The sequence below is a fragment of the Scomber japonicus genome, chromosome 2, assembly GCF_027409825.1.
Source record: "Scomber japonicus isolate fScoJap1 chromosome 2, fScoJap1.pri, whole genome shotgun sequence".
Lineage (NCBI taxonomy): Eukaryota > Metazoa > Chordata > Actinopteri > Scombriformes > Scombridae > Scomber > Scomber japonicus.
In genome coordinates this window covers 15,421,827-15,442,281 of record NC_070579.1, presented here as the reverse complement: position 1 = coordinate 15,442,281, position 20,455 = coordinate 15,421,827, and the positions used below count along the sequence as shown (strand labels likewise).

Here is a 20,455-nt window from a genome sequence, read left to right as displayed (position 1 = left end):
ACAATTTCCACTATGCAGCTATACTACTTGTGCAGTAGGCCTCATTGCCTCTGATTAACATTTCCGTGAATATGACGTTCAAGATACGTTAATTATTACTGTATTTAATTTTCTAAAAAAAAAAAAGAAAATCGGGAATGATTGGACCATAAAGAGAAGTTGACTTATAGCAGGAGGTTTTGTCGACTGTTCAAAATACAGAAACAATTAAAATTTAAACATACTGGGTTGAACTGCGTGCGCCTTGAAATGAGGGAGACTTCAAAGTCGCACAAAATGTCTAATTAACTTCATGTATTTTACAGCAGACACCTATAATGACCGCGACCTCGTTAACTGGAATAGCAGACGTGTGATAGTCTGCACAGGTACAGGCTGCTACAACACATAATACATAAATATTTCATACGGCTTTCACTGTGGGATTTTATTTTCCCACATGTCTCAGTGTGTCTCGCACCCCAGCCGCGTCTCTGTATGGCTTCTTCAGTCCTCTAACATCAAGTCTAACGAGGGCACTTCAATTACAACCTCGGAGAGACCCCTGGTTAAAATATTCATTATGGACAAGGTTCACTGCGATAAACCCACGGCAAAATTAACGCGCGCGCGTGTATGAGCGTGCATGTGTGCGTGTACTTGTGTGTGTGAGGGAGAAAAGGGCGAAGCCGCGGACGCCTCGTCTCCTGTCACTTATTTGACTCAAATATCGACTGTGCAAATAAATACACTTACTAAACTTCAATCGGATGAAACGTTACCAGATGGGTATGAGTGACGTAATATTTTCGTTCATTTCAATTTATAGTTTAGGCCTTTAATTCAAGCTTCATCGAGTCTAAACTGCAGGTGCACTCGACCTGCTTACCGTTTTAAATGCGCATTAACAAAATGCTAAATAATCCCCCACTGCAAAACAGAAAAATACAGTTTATAAGAAATACAATTTCATAAGAATAATAACTTAACCATTGTACGATTCACCAGAATAAAACGTGTAACTGATCAATTAAAAACAATTAGAAACCAATACAAAAACTAAAAATTCTTTGACTTTTTCGCTTTGAATTTTATTAAATAATTTAATAATAATTCATTTTTTACAAAAAAGTGTGAAATCACATTTGAATGTTTAAAGTTTTCAAAAGCATCAACTGATTGGACTTTTTATGACAAAAAAATGGGACATGCTGCATAAGCCAGTAGATGAAATTAAATAATAAGTGTCGATGAGAAGAAAAACGCTGTAATTACAGAGCCTTTCGGGTACAAGTAAAACACGAAGAAACACATTCTATTAAAAACGGAGAGAAACAGAGACTGAGACTTATCTGCAGAACAAGCAGTAAAGCTGTCACTCACACACTGCCTATAATCTCAATCCTCAAAACTCGCCGGGCGAAATGCGCGTAAAGAGCAACACTTGTCTAGAAGAAGAAAAAAAAGAGAAAAAGTTTTAACTGCTGGCTTAGAGCGTGTACACTGGCATTTACCCGTATAAACCCTAAAGGTTTGTGTTTCCCTGTGTCGACTTGGGAGCAGCGGACAGCTCCGTGCGCCCAGACGCTGGTGAGGCAGACTGGAGCTCTCCTGCAGGACTGGTCTGCGTTTGGCTGCTCTGATTGGCTGCCTGCACTGACAGCTCTGCACATGATTGCAGGGAGAGAAGCCCGACCCCTTTCACTCTTGCTAAAGGAACCATTCATAAACTACACAAGTCCAGCTCACAGCTGAGTGTGGACGAAAAGTGAGCTGGGGGCACAGAGGAGAGAATAGCACAACGAAGAGATGAGTGGTCACAGACGGTGTTTTTAGCCTTTAGCGTCTGCAGCCCAGGACCCACAACCTGAATATGAATCTACCTAGCCGTGCTGGAAGTGCTCATGAGTTGGACTGATATTTAGTAGGCTATTACGTTGCATCCCTATCCGTTTCCTCCTCCTTACACTGACGTCCATCCGCTGCAAAAGCAGAAAAGAAAAAAAGAAAAAAAAAACTTTGATTACACATTTTTCCTGCACGGGGAAGCATTTGCCTCTGGCGTTACCGGTAAGCATTGGATCCGTCAACTTATTGCGACTCTCCGGTGTACAGCCCGGACCTCTGCCCAAACATGATTGCGACGCAGGCAAAGCTGGTTTACCAGCTAAACAAATATTACAACGAGAGATGCCAAGCTCGCAAAGCGGCCATTGCGAAGACTATAAGGGAGGTTTGTAAAGTGGTGTCGGATGTCCTGAAGGAGGTGGAAGTGCAGGAGCCTCGTTTTATCAGCTCCCTCAGTGAGATAGATGCGCGCTATGAGGGGATGGAGGTCATCTCCCCCAATGAGTTTGAGGTGGTGCTCTACCTCAACCAAATGGGGGTGTTCAACTTTGTGGATGACGGCTCCTTGCCCGGCTGTGCGGTGCTGAAGCTGAGTGATGGCCGTAAAAGGAGCATGTCGCTGTGGGTCGAGTTCATCACAGCCTCGGGCTACCTATCAGCAAGAAAGATCCGCTCCAGGTTTCAGACTCTGGTGGCACAAGCCGTGGATAAATGCAGCTACCGTGACGTGGTTAAGATGGTAGCGGACACCAGTGAGGTCAAACTACGGATCAGGGAGAGGTATGTGGTGCAGATCACCCCCGCGTTCAAGTGCACTGGGATTTGGCCCAGAAGTGCAGCTCAGTGGCCCATGCCTCACATCCCCTGGCCCGGTCCTAACCGAGTAGCAGAAGTCAAAGCCGAGGGTTTTAACCTCCTCTCCAAAGAGTGCTACTCGTTAACGGGGAAGCAGAGCTCTGCAGAGAGCGATGCCTGGGTTCTGCAGTTCAGCGAGGCCGAGAATAGGCTGCTAATGGCCGGCTGCAGGAAGAAGTGTCTGTCCGTCCTCAAGACTCTGAGGGACCGTCACCTGGAGCTACCGGGACAGCCACTCAACAACTACCACATGAAGACCCTGCTGCTGTACGAGTGTGAGAAACACCCAAGAGAGACCGACTGGGACGAGTCTTGCCTCGGAGACCGACTGAATGGCATCCTGCTGCAGCTCATATCCTGTCTGCAGTGCCGCAGATGTCCCCACTACTTCTTGCCAAACTTGGACTTGTTTCAGGGAAAGCCTCACTCAGCCCTGGAGGCTGCTGCTAAGCAGACGTGGAGACTAGCGAGGGAAATCCTCACCAATGCTAAAAGTTTGGACAAATTATGAAGAGATTGTTGAGATTGAGTCGAGAGACATTTTGGGATAAAACTTCAGAGAAGGACAAAGATGGTTCTCCAACTGATTCTCCAAGCAATGTGAAAAAAAAATCAGTAACAAAACAATGCAGCGAGAAAACCACAAAAACCTTGTTTTTCTTTTTAATGGAGCAATTGGGCCACTGCCAGAGGGAAAGTGAAGGTACATTTTCAGATAAATGTAATAACTTTTAGTTGTCTCCTTTAAATGTTTTCACAAAGTGAAGAAACTTTTATTTAAATATATGCACAAAATCGTTAAGTGAAAGAATAAAATGTAGCGTGCCAAGTTCAACTTTTTTCATTATGTGACTTAAAAAGAAATGTTAATAAAATGTTGCAAATTAAATTACAACTAGGCCTCGTGTCTTGACGTGTTTTGACAGCTGAGATGACGCAAACGATGCAAATCTGTTGCATTACATTTTGTTATTGTCTGATGAAGAGAAACGTTAAATTATTCACTTCCATGAGAGATAATTTAACCTCTGCCCTACGTTGGAAAAAGAAAAGAGCAAAAAGACGCTTTTGCTAAATTTAAAGAGGGAATGTGTACAGAGTACTTTAGCCCATAAGTTATTTTTACTGTGCGTCACTGGCTCAAAGGGATTTTCGAATGAATGTAAATCAACTAACGCAGGTTAATATATAGGCCTGGGAGCGTCACTGCTCTGTTTAAACAGCAGCAAAAGCAGAGGGCCTAAAGCTAAACTCAAGCCTCCTTCTGATTAATGCGGTTCACTTTAGATAATGCAGTGCAGCCTGTAGCCTACTGTATGACACCTCAACTGTCAAGTTTATTTGAATGGATTCTGATAAAAGAATACATAAAATCAAGTAATTTGCGATGTTATAACAATTCACCCCTTTATAAACACACCTTTATTTAAATAAATACAATAACTTCATGCAGTGTTAAACTGCTCTAACACAACCACCTGTAGGTCAGCAGCTTCTTTAGTTAACTGTTTCTCTATCCAGATTTTACAGTTTATTTTTTTTAATCACAGCACAATACTTCTCTTTATTTTCTTTTTTTTTAATATGAGGAGCAAATATGCTGCAGACCTAAAAATAATGATTATTGCTTGTAGGACGCCTTCATCAATTTGTCGTTAGGTTTTCCCCCCAAAGATAATTTCATAAATTTATTATTATAAAAACATATATTTTTTTATTACCACTAAACAATTAAACATTTCATGGTTTTTAATTTATTCAACAATATTTAATATTTAAGAAAAAGTAAACAACTATTTTATACTGTTACAGCATGCGATGAATTTCTATAATAATATTTAATGACAGGCTGACAAAACATTAATTTCTTCCTGGCTTTACAATTATCAGATCTTAATACGAACATGGGAACACAGCAATAGTCCCACATATGCTCATTGGAAATAACACATTTATAGATAGTGAGATATTAAACATATCTGAAAGGAATTCCCTTCAAATTCAAAGCCTGCTTGTAACATTTCACCAGCACTACAGGAAATTTAAGCACGGCTCCTGTAAGTGACTATTTGAGACGGGATCAATGGAGCTCGAGTCTCTTACCTTTGGATCGATGGCCTTGAAGCCTTGGTCGTCCTCATCCACCTCGAAGTAGAGCTCGGAGGCGGTGATGGACAGGGTGCCTTTCACCACCACGGCCGGAGCCACGAGCTGCGCACTGGTGCTCAAGTTTACCGGGCCTGGAGGACAGACAGATGCCGGGGCAGAAAACAAGCAGGGACAGGGACAGCCGTTAAAGAAAGTCACCAGTGGTAAAGGTAAACACAGAAAACGGAACGAGGGATTAGCTTTGACTTGATGGCTGTTTGCCTGCAAAGATAACTTTTAAGCTAGTTCTGGGCCTTTAATGGTGGACTCACACAGACTAATTAATAAGGACAATTGACGAGTGAGAGGATAAACACGTAACAGACAGTAATAATTAATGATAACTATAAATGTATTTGAGTTTGTTTCTCCTGGAAATATATATCTTGCGGTAAAACTATTTTGCATTTGAATTTCAACATTATTAAAGTGGCGAGGCTAAAGGCTATGGCTAGTTCGAACAGTGCATGTTTTCCTCCTTCGTGATCTGCAAAATAAATCAACAAGAAGACGTGCAACAGTCCAAACCGGTTCCATGGGCTCCGTGAGTGCAGTCCCAAACATATTATACTGCAGGCCCAACTAATACTCGCACTAAAATAAAGTATTTAAAGTGAACAACTCTGATGCGTAATTGTCAAAAAGTAGAATCGACTGTCCGTCAGAATCCATTGATTGCGGGCTGCTGGGTGAAGCTCGGTTTAATCCCTCATCAATCTTAATTTATGCCAGTATGACAATGAGAGACCGACTCAAGGGAGCTGTGGGTGGAAGCTCTGCCCGGCTCTGCACATATATGAGCCATTGTATTTGCAGATGTGCGCTGCGGAGAGAGGGAGGCTCGGAGCCCGACTTGATTTCCCTGAGCACCCCTCACACTCATGCAAACGGATGGAATAAACAGATATATTCATCCCTCTGCCTCCCGTTGAACCCCGTGAGTACTGACATGTTATCCGTGGGTTGAAATAACATTTTTTGTTCCGTTCACTCAAAGACATTCAATTACACCTGGAGCAGACAGCTGCTCAAGGGGAGAAACTGAAACCTCGCTTGCAGTACACACATCACGTTATTAGACAGGATTCAATGGTTAATCCTATTGTCATCCAATTGCGTTATTTTAATAGCGCTCTGAGCCCCATTAAGGCATCTTAGTCTGCTGGGTGTCCTGTCAATGTACATAAAAAACGCGGATTACACCGCAATCCGATTAGCAGACTATGATATTTAATTCAGATTATTTAAATAACACACATGTCAAAAGCAACAAAAGATTGACGACGTTGCTGGGTTGCATGTAATTTAAAAGAAGGGTATGTTGTAGTCGTTTAGGGAGGATGAAAGGCTCATGCAAAGAGTTGAAGGTTTTTTATTTAGGCAATGCTGCTGTTCTTGAATCAGATAATGTCCCATTTTAGGGTAAAGCGGTAGCCTGGGATAAACTTGGCTACTGGCTAGATATAAAATGTTTTGAGTGTTGCTACTCTTGTGTGTATGTTTGTGAAGCAGACCTCCAGTGGCAGAGACAGAAAACTGGAGATGCAGTGTTTTCATCAGCACTCTCCTGTGGCAGTGGTGCAATAATGAAAAAAAGAGTTGTCCATAGATATAAGCTTGCTCTACTTGTACATGAGGAGTATGTAGTTTCAAGCATTTACTCCTATAGGAAACCTTAAAAAATGTGCAGTGATATAACACCAAAAGAGAAGCGTTGTATGGAAAACTCACGATAACCTACCGTAGGGGATGTGGATAATTGTGCATAAGGCAAAATGTTACAACTCACTAGTCAGTGTATTGAAACAATGGAATAACATATAGAGAATTTTAGTGGATAAGAAAATGACAACAGCTTTATTTCTTTTCTTTTTTTTCGGGGCTGCAAGACAAACAAACATAGCAGGATGGCTGAGACTAACTGAGATGCAGGTATGAGGGGGTAAAAAGGATGAGCCGTTACTTTACCTGTTAAATTCTCCAGGTCCTTCTCATCTAAAGATGATAGTGTATCGTCGTCTCCGTCAAGTAGTGTCTCACTCTCAGAGTTTTGATTTCCCAGAGCCTGACTCCTGATGGACTGTTTGCCTTTGAGAATATCCTCTTCGGACGCTGAAGGGAAAATAAGGGCTTTTTATTTTATAAAAGTGTTATGAACATAAAGTTAAATTAATATCATACTATATTGTAGGTTAATACAGCAAACTGAGTTTATTTCTGTGCAGAGTTTCAATGTTCACATGTTGAGGAAGAATTTTTAGAAAGTGAAAGCAAGAATTCAGAGTTCCTTCTCTGAAGGAAACGGCACAAACAAATGGTTAATATCATTCCACCTCACAGACTGACTAATTAAGTAGTTGCTGTAAAATGAACCATCAGCTTTTTTACCCCTACTGCCTTAGTTTAGACTGCAAGAGTGGTGTTCAATAAATAAAAAGGTCCTCCAATCAGTGATTATCATAACAGACTCACATGAAATCAAAATGATCTAAACCATCATTATATTTTCTGAACAGCATTACTCTTCATAAAATGCACTGATTTGAGACCACTAAAGTAACTTAGGTTATCATTATTTTAAATATTATCTTTAAACTATTTAATTTTTGTCAGCTGGGTAAAAAAAAAGTTTTGTCAACAGAAAAAAAGGACACTTCACACACATGTAGTGGATTTAACTGTGAATAAAAACTATTTGCAAAGTTCATCAGCACTGCTGCTCAATCTTGATTCATCAGTTTGGAGCAGAGCTGAGTGACAGTGCATTTTCAGCTGCATGCACGCAGGCAAACTATGCACGGCAAACAAAACGAGACAGACAAAAGATTGACAAGATCCTCACCCTAAATTAATTTTGCCCTTAAACATACAATCAAAACAAACATACAAAGATTATCCTAACACATTTAAGCAAAATGAGGGTCGCACACTGCCCTTTTTGATTTCAACTGAACATGACTTGAGGTTGCGAATGGATTATTTAAGAAAAATGGTAATCTGCAAACATTTACAGAGCCCTGCATTCCCCAGTGGTGCATGGTAAGGATCCACAGACACAAGTACACAGTACAGACTGGCTGGCAACTCTTCCCTCTTTGTAAACATAGCTGGGAATATAGTGAGAGCTCTCGTCGCTTCTGTGCATGTGTATGTTTTATAATCCGCCATTCTGGTAAAAGTAATGCTGCTTTCATCCAGAGAGTCACTGAACACATAACTAGTGGGATTTCTTCATCATCACCTGAGGGGAGATCAGTTGCACTTCCTAAAAATGCACAGCCGTGTTATGTGGCTATATACTTTGAAAGTGCTAGAAGAGCGGGGCTAAAAAATCTCTTGTCATGGAAAATATGCAGCTCACTGATATTTAGAATGGTCTTCCTGTAATTAAGCCTCCCTGGAGGATTCTTTAGTTAGCAGCACTGAAATTACTACCAGCTCCCCTAATACGTACCACATGCCATTGTATTCACACCAAGGAAGTGGACAGGGAACTTGTCAGACCAGCTTAAAAACAGAGATGTATTTTACCTTCTATGCATTTCACATTAAACATGCTCAGCAATTCTCACACTAATGTACAAGTACTATTAATGTGCAGTATCTGGCCTTAGTTATAAACAGTCTGATGCAAGTAAACCTCAAGACTCCCTGCTCCTTCTATTACCCCAAAACACAAGTTATTAATAGCTCCTCAGTTTATAACACTGAAGTAACAGCAACAAAAAATAATGACCAGTCAGCGTAGTGTGTTGCTTATTATATCAGAAGAGAAAGAAAAGTTCTTTTGACCAGAGTGATGTCGCCTATCACTCTGCAAACATTTAAGATATGTGCACATAAGTGACAGGCAATGTGCCAACTTCTTGCTCTTTCTGTTCTTGAAGTAGATAGCTTATTTTTTCTTCTTTGAATTTGACAAGTTTGAGGATGTGGTGATATTGTACGTACTTGTTTCAATGTTTTTGTGTGTGTGTGTGTGTGTGTGTGTGTGTGTGTGTGTGTGTGTTAGGGTGATTATGTCAAGAAGAAGAAACTTTAGGAACTCAAGACTTCAACAATTAACTTAACTTATTAAAGTATGTGTGAAACATTGAATTGACTGAAATTAACAAAAAGTATGAATACAAGTAAGTTATAATAGTATAATATAAATAAGAATGAGCCGAGAAAATATAAAAACAGATTCACTATCATTAACCTTAAAAACAGATTATCATTTAAATAAATGCATCATCAAAAAATATTACAATGATGAACAATCTACTACTGAGAGCTGGCGTGCCACACTAACAAATATCTACCAGGGCACTTCAACCCCATCACTCATCACACGCGGAGCAGGAACGTGCATAAATCCCAACAGGTTACACTTTTTCCAAGACCCCATTTCCCGACTGAGAGGTTCAGCTACCTGCTTATACAACTCAAGGCATGCATGGTCACAGCAATTAAATTGTCAAAATTAACAAATTTGTTTTTAACAGGAGCGTAGCCAGGAGTGTGGTCATGAGGCGAGTATTGATTACCAGAACAGAGACATTAGTCTTCAGGTATTTACTCTGCCACCTCTGCTACACGGGCCCTGGACCAGACCAAATCAATCCCCAGAAAAGATGGTTCTTTCCAGCCATAAATACATAACAGCCTACTCAAACCTACTGGCAGCCACACACTCTCCTGTGGAAATCATCTTGGCGCAGTATGAATGATAACAGTTGTCCATGTCCTTAACACAAAAATGTACATTTTCTCGATGTTTTAAAAGGAAAAGTTGCATATTTCCCTCCTCTTGAAAAGGAAAAAACTTTGTTACAATATATGACTAACTACAAAAATGCTAAATATTTTCCACTGCTTCTGACTTTGTGTTCATATGTGCGATTTGAAAGGTGCAGCCACAAGTAGCTAGGAAATTATGGTAAATTCAGACTGATCTTATACTAAATATTTTCTTAGGGAGTGAGACTGCATTTTCTCCTCTGCATCTGATGAATATAATTACAGCCAGATATGACCTTTGTGCTCTGTTTGAAAACGCAGCCCTGCATCGGGTCGACTAAAACAAGACGAAAGGTTACATCAGAAAATGGATGCCGTCAGGCTTCAATGTCAAAGAGTTATTTTAATGATATATTCCCATACTTCAGCCAGGCAGTATACTCTCTTGAGGTAGCATACCCTTGCCACAACTGGCTGCTGGCTATTTTTACACAGACTTGACTTTGAAACCAAATGTTGTTTGCAGGAATTTGTCTTTTCCCCCAGTAATGAATACATGCAGCACATAAGCTGAAATCGTTTTGAATAAAATTGAATAGCAGACCAAATACCTGAATAACCAGCTCACTGAATGCCTTCAACACATTCTCATCAGCTAAAAGATTTGACAGAGCATAAGTGATACGACTCTTTTCTGCCATGAACATGCTGAAGGAAAAATAAAGAGAAATTGAGATGGAAATAAAAGTGAAATTCAGAGTCTGGCTGCAGGAGAACAGCGATCAGCTGGACCCTGTTCCTGGTCTCCAGCTGCCTCCATGCTGCAGCCATTACTACAGACCAGAAGTCTCCCAGGATTTGGAGATCCCCAACACTTATTGCTTTTAGATCACACTCTTATTGACTCCTGTCACACCTGCCATTTGTCTATGATGTCACATTGAGGACATTTGTGGTCCGAAAATGGCCGTTTCGTCGAGAGAGTAATTGATAGAGCTGGTAAATTTAGGCCCAGCATAACGATGATTGCAAACCCTGGTGTGCACTGGATCTTTGCAGAAATGAGGGATTACATTCTCTCTAGAGGAGAAATGCGACTCCTAGTGCTAATGCAAGGACATGTGTCATTTAGATATTGTGACCGTAAGAGACTGCTGGGAATGTGTAGCTGTTCTCAACCACAGTTTATTGAAAATCTGCACCGCACCTGTCTTTATGGAGAAGTGCATTGAAACAATGGAGAAAGGGTAGAATTGATTGGATCTATTGCAATACTAAAGGAAAATATCAATGTTGTAAGCTTTAATGACATCTCTGTATTCTGGGTTAATCAAGTATTTATGAAAGTTTTCCAAACCGCATTTAATTTCCCCCTCATTATTAATCCAAATACAATGTGGACTTTTTCTTCTTCAGGAATGTGTGTTACACTGTGATTTGTATTTCACCAGTATAATTAACCACAGGGAACAATGCAAACAATAGTAGACATTAAATCAATAACTCTCTCGCTGATTTATACACCTCAAAATACATTTCATTTCAACAGCAAAGGCTATATATCTTTATAAATAAATAATTATAAAATAACCATACTAACCCCTCATTCAATTGCAAAACTCTAAATGCGGAAAAATAGAAGAGGGACATGAATGTTACTTACCATTGATACCAGCCACTGTTATGCAGCAAGAAAAAAAGAATGAACAAAATTTCACATGTCATGTCACTCAAAACCACTAAGTTCAAAAGTGAATGTCTGAGTAAAGCATACTAACACTAATTATACGTCCAGCTTTGCATAATGGGAGGCAGGGTAGGAAATTACCTGTGTGAAATTCTAATGAGGGTGCTATTTTACTGTGTCTTGTGGTACCATAAATCTTTTATTGCAACGGGAGGACTAATTTTTATTGCCTTGTACCTGGTGCTACCACCAAGTGAGTAAAAAAGGCAGTGCAAAGAACAGGCGGGGGGGGGGGGGGGGGGACGGGGGACGTGGTGGATGTGACTGACCGTGTTCGGCCGCAGCTTTGAGCGTAGCCTCTGAGTGAGTGGATCCGAAGGGGTTCCTGATGAAGCGACGTCGCCGCCTTAAATCGTCCTCCCAGTAGTCCAGGCGCCAGAACTCCCTCGGTCGGCTGCAATGAGACAGAGGTAGCACATGTGTTAGCAATTACCAGCCAGCATGGTATAGCAGCCCAGCATTAGCACTCGGTCCGAGCAAGCATACATAAAGCCAGCATTGTGTTTGGTGGGGTTTTTTTAGCCTTTAGAATCACTCTTTAAAAACATCCACTTATATGCATGTTTAGACCCTAAATCATTGAATCTATGTCCTTGATAATGACAGTATTTGTATTCTATAAAGGTGTTTCCTTTTTTTTTTTTTTTTTTTGCTTTCTTTTTTCTCCCATCCTCTCTTTGGGAAGGTGAACTGAGCACCATGTACATTACAGTGGAAAGAGAAAATGACAGCGTGATCATTTTCCCCACACTTTTGTGGCACGTGCCTCCATTCTAGGCTCATTTCAAGCCCAGCAGGATACCTCTTGTCAGGACTCATGGCTAGCGGGATAAGGAGAAGGCCATTACAAACACAGAGGAGGGGATGGATAGCATTACCAATATTAATCAATGTCTATAGCCTCCATTTTTCTTCCCAATTTACATCTCCCTTTACCAGGCCTGGTCAGTAAATCATTCTGCTCTTAAGGCAAAGAAAGTGTTAACTTTTAATGAGGAGTGACTGCCATATAGCATTGTGCATGTACACTGTGTGTGCCAACCTATAATGAAATATTTCTATTTTTGAAAGTGATTTAATTATTACATAATATAATCTAAAACATTAATTAGCTGTGTCTTGAAGGCAATAACAAAGTATAAGAAAATCATCTATTGCGTTACATTAGTTGTTTTTTTTACTCCAATTTAAAAAGACTTTTCAATCTAAACTTTCCCATAAAACAAAGCTGTACATTTGTCAATTAGGCAGCGAAAAAAACAATTTTAAATGTAAAAACAGCTCATGTGTTAATGATTAACAACTCAGGTGGGGAGGGAAAAACAACATGCACTTGGTCTTCAGTGATACTAAATCCTGACTGTCGCACTCAAGTCAAATAGTCATTTTACTTGTACTAAATGTTCTCATGAGAAACACTTAAAGGAAGTAAGAAAATCATGTTCTATACTTGGCCTGAAGTTGTACTGGAGTTCGTTTTAGATTCACCAACCAAAGGTCCTAAAACCACTACCTAAAATGATCATGGTAAATTGTAAATGTATTTAATTCCTGTGCTGTTTCAAAAATAAAAACAAGTTTCATCAACTGCCAGGGTCCACACCCTCATGAAGCATACATTCAGTTACATGCTATCTCCCACATCTAGGTACACACTGGTTTTCTATTCCACAGACAAACCCTCTATAAGTACGCTGATCCTAGAAACAACATTAAGGGCTAAACAATGCAAGAACTACGGAAACTATTCTTTTCAAAACGAAGCTGTCAGAAAATAAAGTTCATACATTTCTAAAACTAATTTAAAGTGGCCGGAGTTTACCCTGTAACGGTTTAGGAAGACACAGTTTATAGTTTCAGTGGCATTGCCTATGATGGGAGAACCCCAGAATACTTTATGTGATCTACTCTTGAACGCTGCTCTGGCCAGGGGCTCCTCACAAATCTTCAGCCCAACACCAATGATCACACAGGGGCCTCTAAAAGGGAAAGGAGCTTTGCACAAGAAAATAAATACAATTTCCAAGTGGGTCCTTTAAAACCTTGTATGGCCTTGCTAATGAAAACCATTGATTATTTGATTTATCTGACCAAAAAAAAAAAAAAAAAAAGGCTGAATGAAGAGCGGTGAGTGGCTGCTGCGGCTCACATCTTCAGTGTGGAAGTAAAGCAGTAGCCACAGAGTATAACTACTGTAAGGGAAAATGTGACAATACAAAACTAAGTGAAATGAATTTAAAATGCAAAAATGGTAATTTAGACTGAATATTTAGAGCAATGCATCAAGAAAGTGTATGTGTGTATGCGCGTGCATGTGTGTGTGTGTGTGTGTGTGTGTGTGTGTGTGTGCAGAATGCAAGTTGGAATGACACAAGGGACACAGGTCTGTGCAGGACCAGATTTCTCACCAGTGACAAAGACTCCGCTCTATGTTTGCATGTGATAGTCTCTGAACGCAAATGGCCACTTCATCATCCTGCCTGCAATGGTATTCATCTATGAAAATAATTATCAAGGTTGTGCATGGCACACCGCTCTGAATCAGGACGCACCCGTCTCTCATCTCATGGAAGGGTGGGGGGATTTGGTGTGGGGGGGGGGGGGTCCTGTGTGATCCACACAATACACATTAATCCATCAGGAGGGGAACCATTGGCTGGAGTAATTAGTCACGGCATGGGGGGACTACCACAGCCAGCCATATTCATCCAGCGTGCCATGAACAGGCGACAATGGAAGTCCTAATGATGGGGTGCTAGAAGAGGTGGACGGACGATGAGAGGTACCTCGTCATCAATCCCCGATGAGAGCGCCACTGTAACAAGAATGGAGATGTACAGCGCTATGCAACCCCCATACCGCACACTGAGTGTGTTTCCACAAAGATGATAAATTATTCAGAGCTCATCCATCCTCCTAGGGCATCCTTGGCAGAATTTACTGAGGCACCATTCTTCAAAATAACAACAATTAAAATAACAAAGGGCCAGCGTTGTGCTGTAGCTCACGCCAACCACTTGTGTAATTAGTAATTAGTTCGGTCATAAAAGGTGTCTGGAAGGCCCGCTCGTTAAGCCTGAAGTGACTGTTGTCTGATGATGAAAGTGGGAGAGACACACACGGACAGAGTCTGACAGAGGAAGTGTGTGTGTTCTTCTAAATCTTAGCAATACTTAAATATACAGTATCTCACTGTGCAAGCTCTGAGTTTGTGTGTGCTAAATGGAATTTGTTGAGGCATACCAAGCCTTTCTAATGCAGACCACATTGGCTACTGATGAAACAGAGTCCGGAAGAATTTTATGTGAGGTAGTAAATAGTGATTACCCTTTTTTTTCTTCTTCTTCTTCTTTTTTTTTTTTTTTTTTTTGAAATGTCTTTTGGATGTTCCTCAGGACTCTGGAGTTGTAAATTTCAGGAAGTTTACCAACACAGGAGATGAATGGTGAAGCTCAAGTTTCTCCTTTTATGTGGCCCTGATGCTCTTTGTCCCTAATCAGTTAACAAAATAGTTATGCCTTCAATTTAACAAACTCAACACAAACCATCAACACACTGCAAGGAGATATTTTACTGGAGAGCTCTTTAAAATTTCAATTGCGATCTTAAATTGTCCATTTACATCAAAACAGAGTAGGCGTCCAAGTAGATCTGGCATAGCAAGGTGACACACAAAACAAATGGTTTAATTGGAAGGAGTGTTCACCATAAGAGCTGTTTCAGGATTAATGAAATGCTTATTTGGAAAGAACAGCGTTTAGAAAAGTTTAGGGCCGAGTAAACTACATCAACTATGTTTTATATGATAATCTATTCCATAACACACAGGTGCTGCTTACCCAAATAACAACTAATAAGCCTCTTCATTTACAGGAATGTACAGACACCAGTGAGGAGAAAAAGAGTGTTGTTAAAGCACTAGTCAATATAACATCAATGATGCCAATACTTGTGTGTTAATTTGAACCAAATTTAAAAACGTTGTTGTCCTTTTTGATACATGACTTAATTCGTAATTCCTTTTTTTTTTTTTTTTTTAGGGGGGGGGGGGGGTTTCAAGCTTTTACTGTTTCCTGCTGCAACCACATTTCCCTCGGGATGTATCATGGTTAATTTAATCCTAAATATAATACTAATCTAGCATTTAAAAAAAGCCTAAAATAAACAATCCCGATCCATTTCCATGTCCCCTCTATTAATCACCATATATTATTGGGATTAGTGGTATTCTGAGTAAAGCCAAAATTGCTCATTATTATCAAACAGCCGGTTTAAACATGTTAATAGATTCTCTCTGCAGGTCCTGAAAGTTTGATAGCACTGGTATTTCAATGGCACAATTGTTCTTTTTTTGACAAGGACAAATGATTCCCATCCATCAAGATCCAATCAGACATGATTGTCCAGAAGCTGGTGCATCAGTTCTTATTTCTTTGTCCTCATTTTCAGTCTTTAAAAGTTTATTTTTATTTATAAACAGACATTGGGAATAGATAGGAAAAGCATCTAATATTATTCTAAATAATTTTATTTCAACTCAACTTCTTTTTTTGGAGATAAAAGCTTGAGTTTACATTGGATGAATGTGAAGAGGTACAAATAATATTACTGTTTTGCTTGGCTTGTTTTCAAAGCATTGGATGGTATGTAAATGATATAACATGACCTTTATCGTAGCATGCAGGACATGCAGAGTGAATATGCTTTCATATATCACTACAAGCGTCTGCACTTTGGCACAAACAGTCATTCATAACCTTTCTGCTAAATTAATTTGGGTACAGTCAATGAGACCTGCATATGCAGCAGAGATTTCTCTACTTGCTTATTTTATATTAATGCCAGTTCCCATTGGCAGCCCTCAAATTGCTCAAATATTGCCGCTATCCCCAGGATCATTTTGCTTTGATTTGCATAAACCATGTGTTTAGAAGAAACGGGAGAGCCGGAATAGATTGAGGATTTGTCATGTTGAGGACTGGTTGCTTGAGCACTGGCTCTTTGTCAAGTGGTGGCAGCGATCGCTCCAATCGTATCTCCAGACTCAAATTAAAATGAAACAGGAGCAAATACCTTCCCACTGAAATTGTTTGGCATGATTAAGTCGTGCTGAAGTGATTTTCTACATGTGCATTAATGCTTATCCTTCCCACTTCAATGAGGTGTATAGAAGACCATCTACGTGTGTGTATGTTAATTCACCCCGGCTAATGTTGTTTACAAGATTTACCAGAGGTAATGTTAGGGTCACAGACCCAGCAACATTTCCATCTTATCCCCTTAAATGACAGTACATATGTAATTTTGCCCATCCTTATTATTAATCACAGGATCAAGTCATTTAATTTGTCTATTTTTAATTTGAATTTAAATAACATGCAATGAATGATCCACCATTAGATAAGATCTGAGATGAAAAATGCATGAAAACATATCTAATCAAAGAGTATGAGCTTAATGAGAGAAAATAATCAAAACTAAAAATCTGAATCTTAGGCTTATATATGAACCATGGAATTCAGTCACACTGAAATGAAGTACATGTGCGTTCACATGTTTTGGTTTTATCACTCCCTTGTTAACTCCCTTTTCACTGGATTTGCTTTTAACACACAAGAGTGCACACTCTCTCATTACCAAGACAACATAAGCACCTAACACTCCTCCCAATTAACTCCAATTTATCCAAGAGCTTTCAAAAAGCGATCTGAAAAAAAAAAGAGGGAGTGATATTGCATCTCTGTAACATCACCGGCTTGTGAGGATCAAAGTACTCCCATGGGTAGGAGGCAAAAGGCTTCAGACTCCCCACAATGCACTGCAGCCAAATTAAATAATGCAAATCGAGCTCTAATTACCACCAGCTTAGTGTGCAGCTTCCAATTAGCAGCAATTACACTCAGTGTAAATTCACCAACAAAAAGCCAGACAATTACACACTAATTATATCAGATTTTATGGGAGGTAAAAGGCAAAGTGTTGTGCTTTGTAGGGTAGTAAATATTGACCAAAGACAGGACTCTTTAACATGCTGTGAAAATGTGTTTTCCACTTAAGTGATTTTTTTTAAATTCTTCAATGTTAAATTAGATTTACAGTAGAAAATGATCTAAGCATCAACAACATAATAAATAGTATATACAGACTTTCACTGCTCTAACGCTGAAGTGGTACCATCTGTATCTTTGATGAAGAGTCACATTTTTCCTGTGATTTTGACAACATGCATTTATGGCCATTTATCACCACTACTGCTAGGTAATGAGGGCATCCACTGGACCGGAGTTGAATAATTCTGCCATTACTGGCCCATTGTAATAATCTTCTGACCTCTAGCTTTCAAAGCTGATCTTGAATGGTATGACAAATATGAACACGTACCCATGTTTCCAACACACCCCAAAAGAAAAGCATAGTGGAGAAGGCTCAAGGTCAGTTGACACGGCAAATCTGAGATGATTTCTTTCAAGCATTAAGTTCACATTTATAACACAAACATGGGATCATGTTTAAAGTTACACCTCAAATTCCTAAACCAACCAAGAGGTTTCGCAATACAACTACTGGTAAAAACACTGATTTTGAAACCTACAATTTTTAACTTCTTAAAAAGGGAATTCAATTTCTAATTAAACCTACACAAAGTTAATCAAATTAAAAACGGACCTTGCCTGTTAGTCTGAGGGGTTTGCTAATATTTTATTAAACAAACAAACAAACAAACAAACAAACAAGCTTTGTGCCCTCTGCTTTGCACTCTGTATACGAGTGTGTTGTGTGTCCTGCTTCTGTGTAATGCCGGGCTTCAAGGCTCGGCAATCTCATCTAGCAAGGCTGTCTGCTATTCATGAGCTCCTCCTCCCCTCCCTCCATCATATGGCTGTGCCCATTATACAGCACTTAGAGCACAGAAAGAGTGTCTGTGTGTGTGTGTGTGTGTGTGTGTGTGTGTGTGTGTGTGTGTGTGTGTGTCACAAAAGTATGATGAACTATAATGGTTGTGTTATCTCTTCATTCGAGAAAACAAACTAAAATTTAAAAAAAGAATCAACTATTAAAAAAACACTGTAATGCTGTTTATATTTCTTTTGTTTTTTTGTACATTTCCATACTGTTCATACCTTATGAGAATCTGACATTATACTGTACCTCAGAGACAAAATATAATTTACTATACTTATATGTTTCATACTAGTTGTAGTATAAATAGACTTTCCATAGAAATAGTCCATATATTGTATGCCCTCATTTTATTTCCATTTTCTTTTATTACATTTGTTTTTCTCTAAGTGTGTTATCAGCTGTAACTCATTATGAGTCACGCTGGGAAGAATAAAGTGGTCTATCTGTTGCAACATCTATTATCAATATCAATTCTTAAAAGATCACAGAGCTTACATGCTGGTCCCAATGTGGCGCTGAACTTGAACTCAAACACATGGTGGGGGTGTAGAGTAAATCTACAGCAAGAATACAAGCTGAAGATCTACGAGTAAAGGATGATCCTCACTCTTCTGCTTTCTATACCGAAGACAACAGTATTTTATATGTCCCTTTTCTTGCTTTGGTTGCACAAGAAAGTGCTGGATTGTAAAGATAAAGGCGTTTTTTGGCAAATGGTGAAAGTAGCAAAATAAATGACCTGCTGGTCCCATGGTGTAATTACAGTGGCTGGAAGCATACCAATCTATCAAGAGGAAGAGGGGGGGCTGACACGCTGCAAAGGGGTTAGTCAAAGGAGATAGCCTTTGACTAACTACTGGCCCCTGACAATCGATACTCTGCAGATATTGCATCCGGGGAGAATGGAGGAAAAAAAGCCCTAAAAACTTCCCAAATGGCTTTTCATTCAGATATTGATCAGCACCCTTTTATCATGACCTTGCTCCACCAAGGCCATATACTTTCTTAAGGGTATATGAAACTCATAAATCTGAGAGTTGCTACAGAGTCACGGCACACTGTGAGCAGCGAAGCAGGATGGTGTAATTGGTCTTTCTGGAATGGCGGCCTTCTTTCATACTTCATAACAAGGATTCCATTACATTTGTGAGCTTCTAGAGAGGGAGCAGACAATACCAACGGTGTAAACACGAAGAAAAGGATTAAGACATAAATAGGAAAAATGAGGGAATATTGGTTGAATTAAAATCCTCTTGTGGATTCTCACCTGCAGGGTAGGGTAGGTAACTATAACGCTATAGCAACCAAACACTGTGCATAAACATAGTCAGTTAAAACACATGGATTCCCCAAACAAGCATTCTGGCAGCCCAAGCTGTTTCCAGGTTAGAACATTAGCTCCAATTTTGAAAACAATGAAATGATTATTTGGTGAAATAAAAATGCAGAATGTTTAGGGGGAAACTAAACCCACAAAGAAGATTATACATTAGTAATTCTCAATAAATCTATTGTCAACCAATAAGCTACAACCAATGATAGGCTGATTACAGTATACACCTCAAAGCCAAGAGATAAGAGAGAATGAAAAGTTACATAAATGACCCAAATGACAACCTAACAAGAGGTAGAAGTACAAATGCAAAATTGACAAGACTTACTGAAAAAAGAAAGAAAGAAAAAACTAGACCAAGCCTGAACATCAACATTATCAGAATTTACTTTCATGTATTATTACAAGACTTTTATATAATTAATTGTGAAAAATATTTAATCAGCTCAAATGATCACATTTGTAACATGACAGGTGATATTAAAGAAATACTTGAACTCATCTGATTGTGCTTTTGGGGTACGAAAAAGGTTCATTACCAACCTCTGTTCTGATGTATACAGAAAAAAAATCTATACATGATGAAGAAGAAAAAAATCTAATAATTCCCCTGATAATGACTCAAAGAACCAGTTTAACTTAACCATTTGGCTTATTGTTGTCATTGTAATGATTCACTAAGTATAATCTTTTGAGTCTCAGTCTGCACTGCAACACTTAACCACGCTAACATATGGACATCATCAGCTGTTAATATGTTCCACCATGACACTTTGTTACTATTCCGTACAGCCCCAGCCACTGTACTGTATATACAGTAGAGGTAAATGTTATCATTAAGACTATATTCTAATTCATATCCATGAGCCGGACTGCACGGTAGGGCCTTCGTGGCACGTTATTTTATGTAACTGATGGAA

The 20,455-nt window shown here is 39.4% G+C and overlaps 2 protein-coding genes across 4 annotated transcripts in view; one reads left to right on the top strand and one right to left on the bottom strand.

Moving 5' to 3' along the window:
- Positions 1-20,455, bottom strand: part of lrba (LPS responsive beige-like anchor protein) — a 185,863-nt gene that overhangs the window by 68,588 nt on the left and 96,820 nt on the right. For all 3 annotated transcript variants that reach the window (XM_053331271.1, XM_053331256.1, XM_053331264.1), the window contains 3 exons: positions 11,569-11,693; positions 6,799-6,942; positions 4,786-4,922 (listed from right to left, as the gene is read on the bottom strand). In XM_053331271.1, the coding sequence (XP_053187246.1) occupies positions 4,786-4,922; positions 6,799-6,942; positions 11,569-11,693 (406 nt within the window). The remainder of the gene's footprint in view (positions 1-4,785; positions 4,923-6,798; positions 6,943-11,568; positions 11,694-20,455) is intronic.
- Positions 2,014-3,548, top strand: mab21l2 (mab-21-like 2). Its single transcript, XM_053331406.1, has one exon. The coding sequence runs from the start codon at positions 2,114-2,116 to the stop codon at positions 3,191-3,193; it is 1,080 nt and encodes a 359-aa protein (XP_053187381.1). The 5' UTR covers positions 2,014-2,113; the 3' UTR covers positions 3,194-3,548.

What these genes read in the sequence shown, in the direction of transcription:
- mab21l2 (XM_053331406.1), top strand. Translation starts at nt 2,114, where the DNA reads ATGATTGCGACGCAGGCAAAGCTGGTTTACCAGCTAAACAAATATTAC.